This window comes from Plasmodium knowlesi (genome assembly GCF_000006355.2).
Source record: "Plasmodium knowlesi strain H genome assembly, chromosome: 1".
NCBI classification, from domain to species: domain Eukaryota; phylum Apicomplexa; class Aconoidasida; order Haemosporida; family Plasmodiidae; genus Plasmodium; species Plasmodium knowlesi.
Genome location: NC_011902.2, coordinates 328,464 through 340,098, shown reverse-complemented (window position 1 = coordinate 340,098; position 11,635 = coordinate 328,464). Strand labels below are relative to the sequence as shown.

At 40.9% G+C, this 11,635-nt stretch overlaps 3 protein-coding genes across 3 annotated transcripts; all 3 read right to left on the bottom strand.

The window, feature by feature from the left end:
• Positions 1–399: 399 nt before the first annotated feature.
• Positions 400–1,179, bottom strand: PKNH_0106400 (ribosomal protein S8e, putative; the record flags this gene model as incomplete). Its single annotated transcript, XM_002257520.1, has 1 exon — positions 400–1,179. The coding sequence occupies one exon, from the start codon at positions 1,177–1,179 to the stop codon at positions 400–402; it is 780 nt and encodes a 259-aa protein (XP_002257556.1).
• A 1,261-nt stretch (positions 1,180–2,440) lies between these two features.
• PKNH_0106300 (RAP protein, putative) lies at positions 2,441–5,802 on the bottom strand (the record flags this gene model as incomplete). Its single annotated transcript, XM_002257519.2, has 3 exons — positions 2,441–2,531; positions 2,705–2,764; positions 2,936–5,802. The coding sequence occupies 3 exons, from the start codon at positions 5,800–5,802 to the stop codon at positions 2,441–2,443; spliced, it is 3,018 nt and encodes a 1,005-aa protein (XP_002257555.2).
• Positions 5,803–7,134: 1,332 nt separating this feature from the next.
• Positions 7,135–10,119, bottom strand: PKNH_0106200 (E3 ubiquitin-protein ligase, putative; the record flags this gene model as incomplete). Its single annotated transcript, XM_002257518.1, has 1 exon — positions 7,135–10,119. One exon carries the CDS (start codon positions 10,117–10,119, stop codon positions 7,135–7,137), a length of 2,985 nt encoding a protein of 994 aa, XP_002257554.1.
• Between the last annotated feature and the right edge of the window lie 1,516 nt (positions 10,120–11,635).

Here is an 11,635-nt window from a genome sequence, read left to right as displayed (position 1 = left end):
TCATTTGACACGGTTACGTGTGGGTGTAAACAAATTTTCTTAGGGAAGTACTAAAAAGAGTAAAAATGAAAAAAAAAAAAAAAAAAAAAAAAAAAGGAAAACGGGGAAGGTAAAACAATGCGAAATAAAAAAGTTCCTACGTCATGTGGGAAGTTTAATATGTACGCATGGGTGGGGTGGAAAAAGGGAAAACAGCTCCGCAGAAGAACACCTGGCGTGTGCGTATCCTCTTCTACGTGTGTGTCCTCTTCCTAGTACCTTCCGGACAAATCAAGCGAATGTTACAAAAATGGAGAAGCAAATCGGCAAAGGGGGGGGGGGGGATCTGCACAAACTTAAGAACACCTATCCAACGTTGGACAGACACTGCATCTTTACGATACGGTTGCAACACTTCTCCTACACGAGGAGTGTGGCATTTATGCATCCATCCAATTCAGGGTTGTTGGTAACCTGAGCAAACTTGGCCCAAATAATTTTCCCTGATTGCGTAACAAGCCCTAGTTCACTGACGTTCACCTCTATGATGGTACCTTTTGTAATAACGCCTAAGTTCGTATACAAATTTGACTGCGGGTTTACCTTAACACTTATTATATCGAGAGAGAAGGTGGTCTTTAATTCACTGTGGTATACATTGGCCTTCTTAAAACGTAAGCTACTTGGTCGAATATATCTCTCATATTTTGGATTTTTCCTGGTAAAATCATTTCCAACAAAAGAAATTTTGTCGATGAGTCGTTTCCATGTTTTTCTTCTCCTCTTTCCAGATTTGACAACCCTTAACATTTCTGCCTCGTTTAGGGCTTGTATTTTCGGGATAGGTAACTCCCATTTTCCTGCTTTGCTTTTCCTCTTTTGTTTAAGTAGGTTAGTTAAAACTTTTGTTCCTTTCACTTGGGTTCTGTCAAGTAGATACGATGGCAATCCATTATCATCATTTATTTTTGTGTTGGTTTTTACGTCCTTTGGTTCATGGGCCTTTATCGTTTTCTTTAGATTTACTTTCTCTGTGTATTTTTTCTTGTTGTATATTTTTGCCTTTATGCCTCTCAGTTTCTTTGCTTTCTGTGCTTCTTTGTGTACTTTTCTCGCTTCCTTCTTCCGCGTCTTTTCAAAATAGTCAAAGCGGTAGCCATACCTCTTGCGGTGCAGCTCTATGTAGTCGTTCTGTGGCATGGTTTCTACAGGGGGGTGGGGTGTCTCTCAAGGGCAACGGGTTTTTATCGTGCTCGCGCCAGGGTTCTTTTCCTAATCAGTTCAAGATTGCCAATGTGAATTGGTTCGTCTCCAAGAAATTTTCTTAAGGGGGGTGAATCCTCTTTTTTCACAGTCACTTGCGAGCGATTATAACCCAAGTAGGATAACGGGAACTCTGATCTTTCCCGTTTTGCCTGTTCTCATCACTCTTCCTGAAAAATCCAAACGGTCAACCAATCATCCAATCAGTCAATCAATCGTTTTGCTTCAGCCTCACGCTTATATTCGCCTCTTTTTTTTTATTTTTTTTTTTTTCTTGATAACCATTTGGGCATATCAGGGATAATGCCTTCGTGGCTTAATTGAACAGCCCCACTGATGGCACTTTTGGCATTTCGGAAAATTTGACGTAGCGGCTAGCGCGGTTAGGGTGACATATATATTTAAACAAATATAGTAACCATATAGGGGCTACTTTGCTTTATTTATTTATTTTATTTTATTGTTTGTTTTTTTTTTTTTTTTTTGAAGGGTTGCTCACTACGACGCGTTAAATTTTCAGTAGAGTGCTTAGCCAACACCGAGGCGTATTTTTTTTTTTTTTTTTTTTTTTTTTTCATATTTATTATCTTACCAGGGAACGCGCTACGCAAACAGAACGATAGAGGAATGCGAGTGTCCTTCTATAACATACGAAAGGAGTAACAATCACTCCTGTGGTAAATTGAATTTGTTTGGATTTTTTAAGAGAAAAAAAAAAAAAAAAAAAAGGGGCACATGAAAGTGGCGCGGGGAAATGCCCCCGTTTTCGTCCTCATCACGAAAGGATGCATGGTATGTTACATATGCATATAAGTTGTTCCCAAATGTGGCAACTTAAAAATTACGAAAAAGTGAAGAAGACATTTTTTATTTTTGTTTTTTCCAAACAAGGGAGTACCCCTATGAGATGTTTTAATTTATTTTTTCTCTGTTTATTAGAGGAGTAAAATGGGAGGAAGATAATTCGGGGGCATGTGGAAAATAGGAATACGCATCCCACATTGGGGTGTCCATACGAGCGATCACGCTTTGAGTGGTACGCTTTCCAAATAACCCCACGGCATGATCCAAATGACAAAAAAAAAAAAAAAAAAAAAAAAAAATGAAATGTGATGTGATGTGATGTTACGAAGTGGCGATCACATCAAATAACATGTCGACATTCACCACCAATGGGAGCGCCCAGCTTGTGGTAAAATTAAGACGCCTGGACTTTGTCACTGAAAAAGGACTTCAGTTCATTTGGAAGAACTCGCATGATGTAGTTTTCCTTCCTGCTCTTGGTGAACCTGCGGGGGGGAGGTAAAAAAGAGACAAACATGGGGTAAAAATGGGAACAAAATGGGAACAAAATGGCAACAAAATGGCAACAAAATGAGAACAACATGGGAACAACATGGGGGTGAAAAGTCCAGGCAGGCTGTTGTGCCGGCATCTTCCTTAGTGAGACTCCCAAACCTACCATGGCTTCACCTCCCAAAAGGGGAGCGAGATGACGTGCCACTTATCATGCTCGAGCAGCCTGCGGAAAAAAATGGCAAAAAAATAAGGCAAAAAAATAGCAAAAAAATACCGAAAAAATTGAAAAAAAAAAAAAAAATAATAAAATAATAAAATAAAAGATTGCCAAAATGGGGAACAATCAACCTGGAGGAGCCAGGACGACCCGCCGATCCCTCCGCTTGCCGCTCACCTTTGCTTGACGACCGTTTTCGTGTTGAGTGGAGGAACTCCCCCATTGTATGACTTGGTCTTGTAGTGGAATGGACCATTCACCTCTATGGCGATGTCACGAAGTCGAGAAAAAGAAGTATCCAATTTAATCAAGTCCTTGCGCAGTATGACAATGTCAATGAATAGCCCCTTGTCTGTCACATATTCTACATGGCACGGTATCTTTAAATCTTTTTTAATTATGTCTACTATTTCGTAGTGCAGCGAGGAGGAACTGTACGAAGATATGCGCATGTTGTTTGTGTAGGTCTGTTTGAACAGCTCCAGTAGCTTTGGTCCATATTTAAATGGGTTCACCTTGTCGTTGTTCGAGCGAATGGATTCCAAGGCGGGCAAATCATCCATCTGGGGTGTCTTCATCCCCCACGCACGATACGCCAAGTATGACTGATACAGCTTGCACACCATTATCTCGATTGGGGTGTTGACGCTGCTGTCCTTCGTGTAGGCATAATAAGACTGATTAAAGTAGATGTTGTTTTTGTAATAATCCAACGCGTCTTGATTCAAATTTTGTAAAAACGGCATCTCATAGACAAAATTGAAAAACTCCTTGTCGATGTATGAGAAGGCTGACATGTACCGAATGATGTCTACCAATTCGATCGGCGTATAATTGTTTCGATTATGAAGGACCATTTTCGATAGGTAGTGAATCATGAGTGTTTTTACCTGTTGATAACGTTTCTCTTCACCGGGGGGAGCAGAAATATCTCCATCAACCAAGTACAACGCTCTTATCAGCTTCGTAACCAGGCCGCTATTTCTGTAATCTAAAAAATGAAGACACTTAAAAATTCGCAGAAACAGAACATTCAAAAATTTTCGATCATCCACCTCCAACTCAGCAAGACTGTAAAATGATAGGATTAGTTCTTCGATGCTTAGCTCTGATGCTTTTTCCATAATTTCTGATATTATCATATTTAATATTTGTACATTTGTGTAGGGGAACTTGCACAGAGTGTACACACAGTATACAGGGAAGCAGATGCGTCCAGTATCCACCACCGGGGGAGATTTCACTTTTGTGGGTTCGCTGGATTTGGTCTGTACTTGGTCTGAATCGATAAACTCCTTTTTGGCGTGTCTCAAATCCTGGGCAGAATATTTGTTCTTCATGTCATCACTTATTCGTGCCTTTTCCTTCAATAGTTCATCTTGCGAGCTGTTTAAGGAGGAGTAGTTCGCATCGTGGTATATAGAGTAAGTGAAATGTTTCATGTGAAAAGGGGAAGAAGCAAAGTGATCGGGTTCGGGATCCTTCCTTCGCAGAGCCTGTTCCATGTTGCGACAGAAGGTTTCCAAGTTTACTTCATTATACAGTGCGGCCTGGTCACCACCGATCCCGATAGCGGCATCGTTTGAACCATCCTTTGTGACATCCCCAACAGGTTCTGTACTGCCCCCCTCAGCGCATCCTTTATCGCCCCTACGCAGGTACCTCAAAAGGTGCTTCGAAAAGTTGAGGAAGAGGGGGCGCACGTAAATCTTCTTCACCAAGCAAAGGTACACCGCCTCACACAGAAGAAACATATCGAACTCGTCCATAAAAAAAACCAGGAAAAAATATATATACTTAAAAATATTCGTGTGCTCCAACTTCAAAATAGAGAAACATCTCAAAATGGTGATGATGTCCTTGATATTTATGTACGGAATATATTTGTACATGTCTTTGTTTTTTTCGTACCTTGTTAACTTTTCATTGGTAGAAAATATTTTATATATAATTTTTAGATGCTTGTTTATGCTACCTATTATTCTCATAAAATTCCTGTTGCGTACGATGTAATTCAGTCTCTTCCTTTCTTCTTTCATCTTGAGAATATTTCGATCGTCTACCTCTCCGTAGGTATCCTCTCCACCTCCGTCCATGGTGAAGAAATTATCATTCGGCCGGACTACATTCAGTGCACCCTTACTTGGTTCATCTAATGACAACACGTCGACCTTCTTTCCTTTAAGGGAAGACCCCACTCTCTGTCTTCTTTCATTCAAATAACTTGCGGTAATTTTGTACAGAGAAAAGACACTCATAGTGATGTTTAAATAGTTATAGGGGTTGGTATCGAACACGAAAAAAATATCATCCACGTTTTCTTTGTTGTAAATTTCCTTGTATATATGATCAACATTATCATTTAAAAGTTTATTATTTTTTTTTAAAATGTAATTCCAATTTATTTTTTTGTTTGTCCTCTCTCTAATCATTTTGATATTCTCTTTTGGGGTTCCCCAAATTCCTGCTTCCATGAGATCTTTTATGGATTTCCTATTTTTACTAACTAATATATGGTTGCTAATAAGGTCGAATTGGTCATCCCAATGAGTAGATTCTACTTCTTCATGGGGGGGCTTCTCCCTATTTGTGCCTGCTCCCTTTACACCCTCCTCCGTCGCATGCTGCACGACCTGCTTTAAAGAATCTCCTCCATGTGCCCACAATTTATGTTGTTGCCTTTTTGCAAAAATTGCTGGTTTTAAAAAGCAGTTCCTTTTGTTGAAGCTCTGAACAAATTCAGATTTCCCCCCATGTCCATGGCCACCCCCATGGTGATGGTCCCCCCCCCGTTCATCAGGGGAGTAAAGGATATGATATCTTCTCACACATCTGTCCTTATCACCATTTGGAGGGAGCAGCTGAAGCGACTTCCTTCTCTTAGCATAACTGCTTATCAGATGATAGCAATTCCCACCCTGCGCCCTCTTTAACAAACTAAAATTTGTTACAACCGAATGGGACTTTCGAATAAATGCGAGGGAAAGGCTCAGGAGGAGTATCGAATAAATTACCAGCCAAAGCAAGTAACTAAGAACGTTCATTATAGCCGCTCATCGCTCAGGGCGGGGTGATATGGAGAGAGGTGACTCCCCCAACTATTGTGTAAAATAAAAAAACAAAAAATGTGCGCCGCGGGGACCCAGGTAAATCACCTAACTTCCACGTTGGTGAAAAAGAAGTGGCACGCGCTACTCTCCTAGGGGATACTACATAATTCTTCGTACTTACCATTTCGATAAAAGATAAAAAGAAGCTGCTACCATCGTTGTTGCATCCCTTCACACAATTCGCCTTTTGCTGTTAGGCTTGCCTTAGGCGGAGACGCTTCATGGGCCATTATATTTTTTTTTTTATTATATTATATTATTTTTTTTTTTTTGCCTTTTACATGGATCCGTTACATCATTTATGGGAGGCAATTCGTTCCGGTTGCACCCTTTTGGCAAATTCGCTCCACCCTTTCGAAACATCGACACTAAGCGCAAATAGAAAATGGGATATCCCAAAGTGTACAATTCTTCGGGGGAAAGGAATACCCACCTTGCATACCGCATGAAAAGATGGTTACACTGAATGAGGCTAAAGTGACGTACTCAGCGCGTTAGCCATATGAAAATGATAACCATTAGTAATGGTGAGTGCATGAAGCCAAAATGAGATGTGTTCTCCGAATACGGGTGCTAAGGTGAAGAAGGGTGTGCAAATCTAACTCATCAATTAACCATATAGGCGATGCTGTCGCCCCCTATTGGGACTTCAAAAAAGGTTCGTAATTAAAAAAAAAAATTAAAAAAATGGAAGTAATAACAATAACGAGAGCAATAAACGGGGTAGATAAAAAAAAATGCGTTAGAGGGAAGAGCTCATATACATATGGGGCCAGGATACGCTGGGGGGATGGGGAAATGCCTAGTCGTATATGCCAACAAATAGGTACACACTCACACGATCGGATAGCGGGCCCCTTTGCTCCTCTCTCGTCATTTTTCCTTTTCCTCTTCAAAATGGTAAAAAAAAAAAAAAAAATTACACACATAGGCTGCACACATAGACTGCACACACGACATGCTTCACACAATTGCATGCACAGGGACGAGAGGTAACAAGTTGGGGGGGCTACCACGCGACCCCTTCGTTATGAACAAACGATGGAATTAGGGGGGGGGAGGGAGTTTAAAAATGGGTTCCATGTCACGTTATGTTGAATTCCCTTTAAAACGACATGACGTTCGGAAAGTATAGATGATGAAAAAAAAAAAAAAAAAAAAAAAAAAAAAAATTAGGCGTGTTTAGCTGTATCTTTCCCACTTCGCAGTCACACACCGGATAATTGTCTCCCACTATTATTCAAGTGTCCCCCGGCTGGAAGTTTGCTACTCCTCGAAGGCCCACGGGTTGCACTTCAAAAAATTATCCGTCGCCTCTTTGATGGCATAATTGGGAATAACCTCTCGCATGGAGAACTGTTCTCGACTAACCGGGTCAAACGACCCATTATGCTTAACGTGCTCATACAAAAATATTTTATCGTAAGTCATACCACTAGGAGTGATAACCGGTTCATTCATTAAGCACATTGATATTTTACAACACAAATAATCTGGTATCTGCTTCTTTTGAAAGGAATTTAAAATTTCCTTAAAAAGATTTTCTGTCTGTTGGGTTCGTAAAGATTTCTCCTCATTCGATATGTAGCCAATTTGGTTGAGTAGGCTTATTTTATCAATGAGGAATGACTGCAACTCTGTGTAAGTCAATTGTTTGTTCTGTTCATCCCGAAGATAAATTAACTTTTTTGCTTGTAATATGTATCTGTTTATTTCGCTTTCGTTTGAGTCTTTTAAATAACTAGAAAGGGTCTTAGCTTTCGTTAGCTTTTTTAAGCCCTCTTCTAAGCTGTTCAGATGTAGAAGGGTCAATCCAAGAATGAAATGAGCCTTTACAGATTCTTCCTCCAAATTTAAGGCCTGCCTTGCGTCACTGTTCGCTAGCTTCCACAATTTCTGCTTCTTATAACAGAGGGCTCTATTCGTGTAATACACATGATTAGTGTTGTCGTATGAAATTGCCTTCGTATAGTAGTCGATGGCAGATTCAAAATAGCCCAGTTTGTAGCTTTGATTCCCAAGCACTTTGTACTTCTCCGCTTCTCTCTTCCTGTCCTCCAGGTTCAGCATATCCGAATTTGTGGCGTGCACGTGTCTCTTCTGAGATTGATCCTCTGCGTCATTGCCATCTCCCCGATCAACATTGTCGCCACAACCACCACAGTCCCCGCTATGGTTGCTATGGTTACTGTCTCCACTGTCGCCGCTATCCCGGCCTTTCCTTATTTGCTTGCTGTTGCCATCCCCTTGTTTGCAGTAACTAGGGTTGAGCCCCATGTCCTTATAATTTACATTGGTTGCGTAGTTTCTTTTATTCCCAATATTTTTACTCATCGTGGAATTGTTGGTGGGGTCTAAGTTGCTCTCATGATTATACGTGCTCTCGCTGTCGGCGCCATTGCTCCTTCCGACTGCGCTGCCCCCATGCGTATCGTCCCCACGACTGCTAATGTATTTCCCCCCCGGGACACTTTCTCCGTAGTTTTCACCATAATGACCACCACTGCAATCATAATTCCCACGACTATGACTGGGTGCTTCCGTGGCGGATCTGTCATAACTACCCTCCGTGGGGTACGAATTATAATATTCAATATTACCATCGTTAATTCCTCTTCTTAAATTAAGACTAGTCCTTCTCTCCACATCTCCATACTCTACACCGCCGTTATTGTAGTCACCATATCCATTGCTCCTGATCCCTCCCCCTATGAAGTTAGCACTACTTGCACTGTGATTACTTTGTTCATTGTTGTTATCGTTCGTAGCAGGGCAATTGGTTCGTCCACTTTTGCGCTTCTTTTGGTACTGATGTTTCATCGCACCGTTATTCGACGCCTGGGAATCTGCATTAATGTATGACGACGCTCCTGATGCAGACGAGCCATTATTTATGGAGTAGTACATCTTCCCATTTGGATCACCTGGGTCGTGGACTCGCTCGTTTTGATGTCCACTCCGATCGTTGCTTCGCTCCCCATGTATATCGCTATCTCCATCTGCATTGTCATCTTCATTATCATCATCCTCATCGTTACTATCCCCGTTATTGTCGCACCTGCCATTTCCGCCGTAGTGCCCATTATTACCATCATCATCGCCATCTCCATCATCATTGTTGTCGTTGCCTCCTCCTCCATTGGGGGTTCTCCTATTTACATACCCACTCGCACTGTTATTATATCCGCTATTTCCGCTACTGTTATAATTATTACTGTTCGTGCCCCCTCCTGTGCTCGTACTGTAGTAATTATTTTGGGTGTTATTTCCACCCTTTCCACTATGTTGGCTATTCCCATTGCCGTTATTTTGACTACTACTATTACCGGTCGTTCTATTGTTGCTTGATGCTATGTGGTATGTTTCCTTCTCATCGGATTGATCTCCGTAAGGAGGGTCGTACTCGACCCTGTTATAATGTATGCTCCCGATGTGGTTACCCCGGCTGTCGTTTCTGTTGGGGTCCTTCACATAACCACCATCGCTGAAAGCACCAATTGTCTCACTAACTGCGTTGACGCCATCCTGAATAACACTTTCTACAAAATTGGATAGACCACTCCTGCTCTTTATCTTCTCCCATACCCCTCTGATATCACCATAGTGGTTATTTTCCTTTGTTGATGACTGGACATATTCATAAGGATGGGAATTGTTTACATTTGGGGAATTGCCCTGTACCTGTTTGCACGTTGTGTGTGGGAGGTTAGGGCCATTCTGCTGGGGAGCGTAGACCTTGGGGCGATTCCCTTGACTGTACATTTCGTTAGACCCTTCTCTGTGGCTGACACCGTCATTATGAGCGTCGCCACCCCTTTGCGGGTCCACCTTTTGGTTCAGAAAGCAACGGTTTCCGCTGTGCGCGCTGCGCGCATTAAGACTGCTTTTATCGTTGTGGCCCCTGTCCCCAGCGACGCTCTCCGCACCCTTCATAAAAGCGCTAAAATTGTTGGATAAATAATTCATGTTCCAATTTTTCAAAAAATTTTTTTTTTCTTCCCCTTTATTTGTCTCCATTTTATTTAAAGATTTTGAAAATTTTGTGTGTAAAAAAATCGCTCTATTTTTTATGGCCTTTGCATCCCAATGTTGATTCCCTCTGTCACTTTTGCGATTAACTTTCTTTTTAACCCTCCTATAATTGCAGAAGTTACGAAAATCACCAACTCGTTTTTTATTCTTCTTTGTGCTGTTATACTTGTTCTTAAAATGTTCACTTTGACACCCTTTAATTTCTGCTATACTTTTCATTATATGAAATTTTTTTTTTTTTTTTTTTAAATAAATTGCTATGTCACTGCTTCATTATTTTTCTCTGCACAATTTTTACCTCTTCATTGCTTCTCAATTTTTGATTACCAAAGCTTTTTTTTTTTTTTTTTTTTTTTTTTTTTTTTTCTTGGGAAAAAGGAAATTAAAAGTGTTCACAGCTGTGGGTAATTCTCACACGACTGTAGCGGTGTACGTCAATGAGCGATTACACCTACCCCTATGTGTGCTAGGTGGACGGACGGACTGACGAGTGGACCTTCTTGTGGACGCACTCGTGGAGAGTGATAATCACAAAAAGTGGGTGGTCCTTTTTTTCGGGTCTCTTCCACAGCTTCGCCTCAATGTTTCGAACTCCTTGAAATAATTTCCTCATGTACAATGGGGTACGCGCTGCGGGTATGTTCTGCGCGGGCCTAGGTACAGGATTTAAGCACCTTCATACGTGTGGGGTGTGGCCTTTTTTTTGGCTACATGTGCGTTGGTGTGCCTTGGCCTGCACAACGGGGGCATGTATATGCAATGAGTAACCTCAGGTAAACGTGGCCACTCTGCCGCGGTCCTCACGCAGGATCTGATAGGGAAGAAAGCAACAAACGTAACGATCGCCGAAAATGTGTGACAATAGCGCAAAGCGTGGTGCTCCTCGTGAGTGGGCAAAAACGATTTCCTCTCAGGCGTACACATATGCCGCTCATACACACGCGCCCGACAATGCCCGCGCTGATTCACACCTCCCAAGACTTCTTCCGACAATGGCAAAATAAAAGGAGGATAAAGAGGTCAGATAAAAAAAGAATAATATATATATATATATATAATATATATATAAGAAAGATAAAAGGTGATAAAAACAAATTCTTCAAAAACGCACCTGAGTGTATAACTCTGCAATGATACGTATGTAATTACGCATGAAAAAAAAAATATATATATATATGGCTAAACTGAAGCAAGGTGGCTGGCGGAAAATATAAAAATAAAATTTTCAAATAGGGAGAAATCAAGGAAAAGGAAGACCAAAGAGTTGGGGGCCAACAAGCATATGTGCTTATAAACATATGTAAAATTATATATGTAAAAAAAAAAAAAGTAAGCACATTTTTTTTTTTTCTTTTTTTGTACACGTTTGTATACATACCTGTGTAATATATAATATGCCTACTTTGAAAACATGTTAACAATATTTCTATGTGATTGGAAATAAAAAGAAAAAAAAAAAAAAAAAAAGAAAAAGAAAAGAAAAGAAAAAAAGAAACGGCTGAAGCTGCAATGAAAGGAGCGACGAGCCTCTCTACATTTTTTCATGTCCTCTGTACTTGTACATTCTTCATACATACGCGTAGCAGCGTGCTTAATTCTTCGCCGGGGAAAATAAAAAGGCATGATGTGCCATTCTTCGCACTATGTGGAGGTCCATCCGACGCACATGGAAGGGGAATTTGCGCACGGCTGTACGTACAAACTGCGCAAACTGTATGAACGCACAAACATGTAT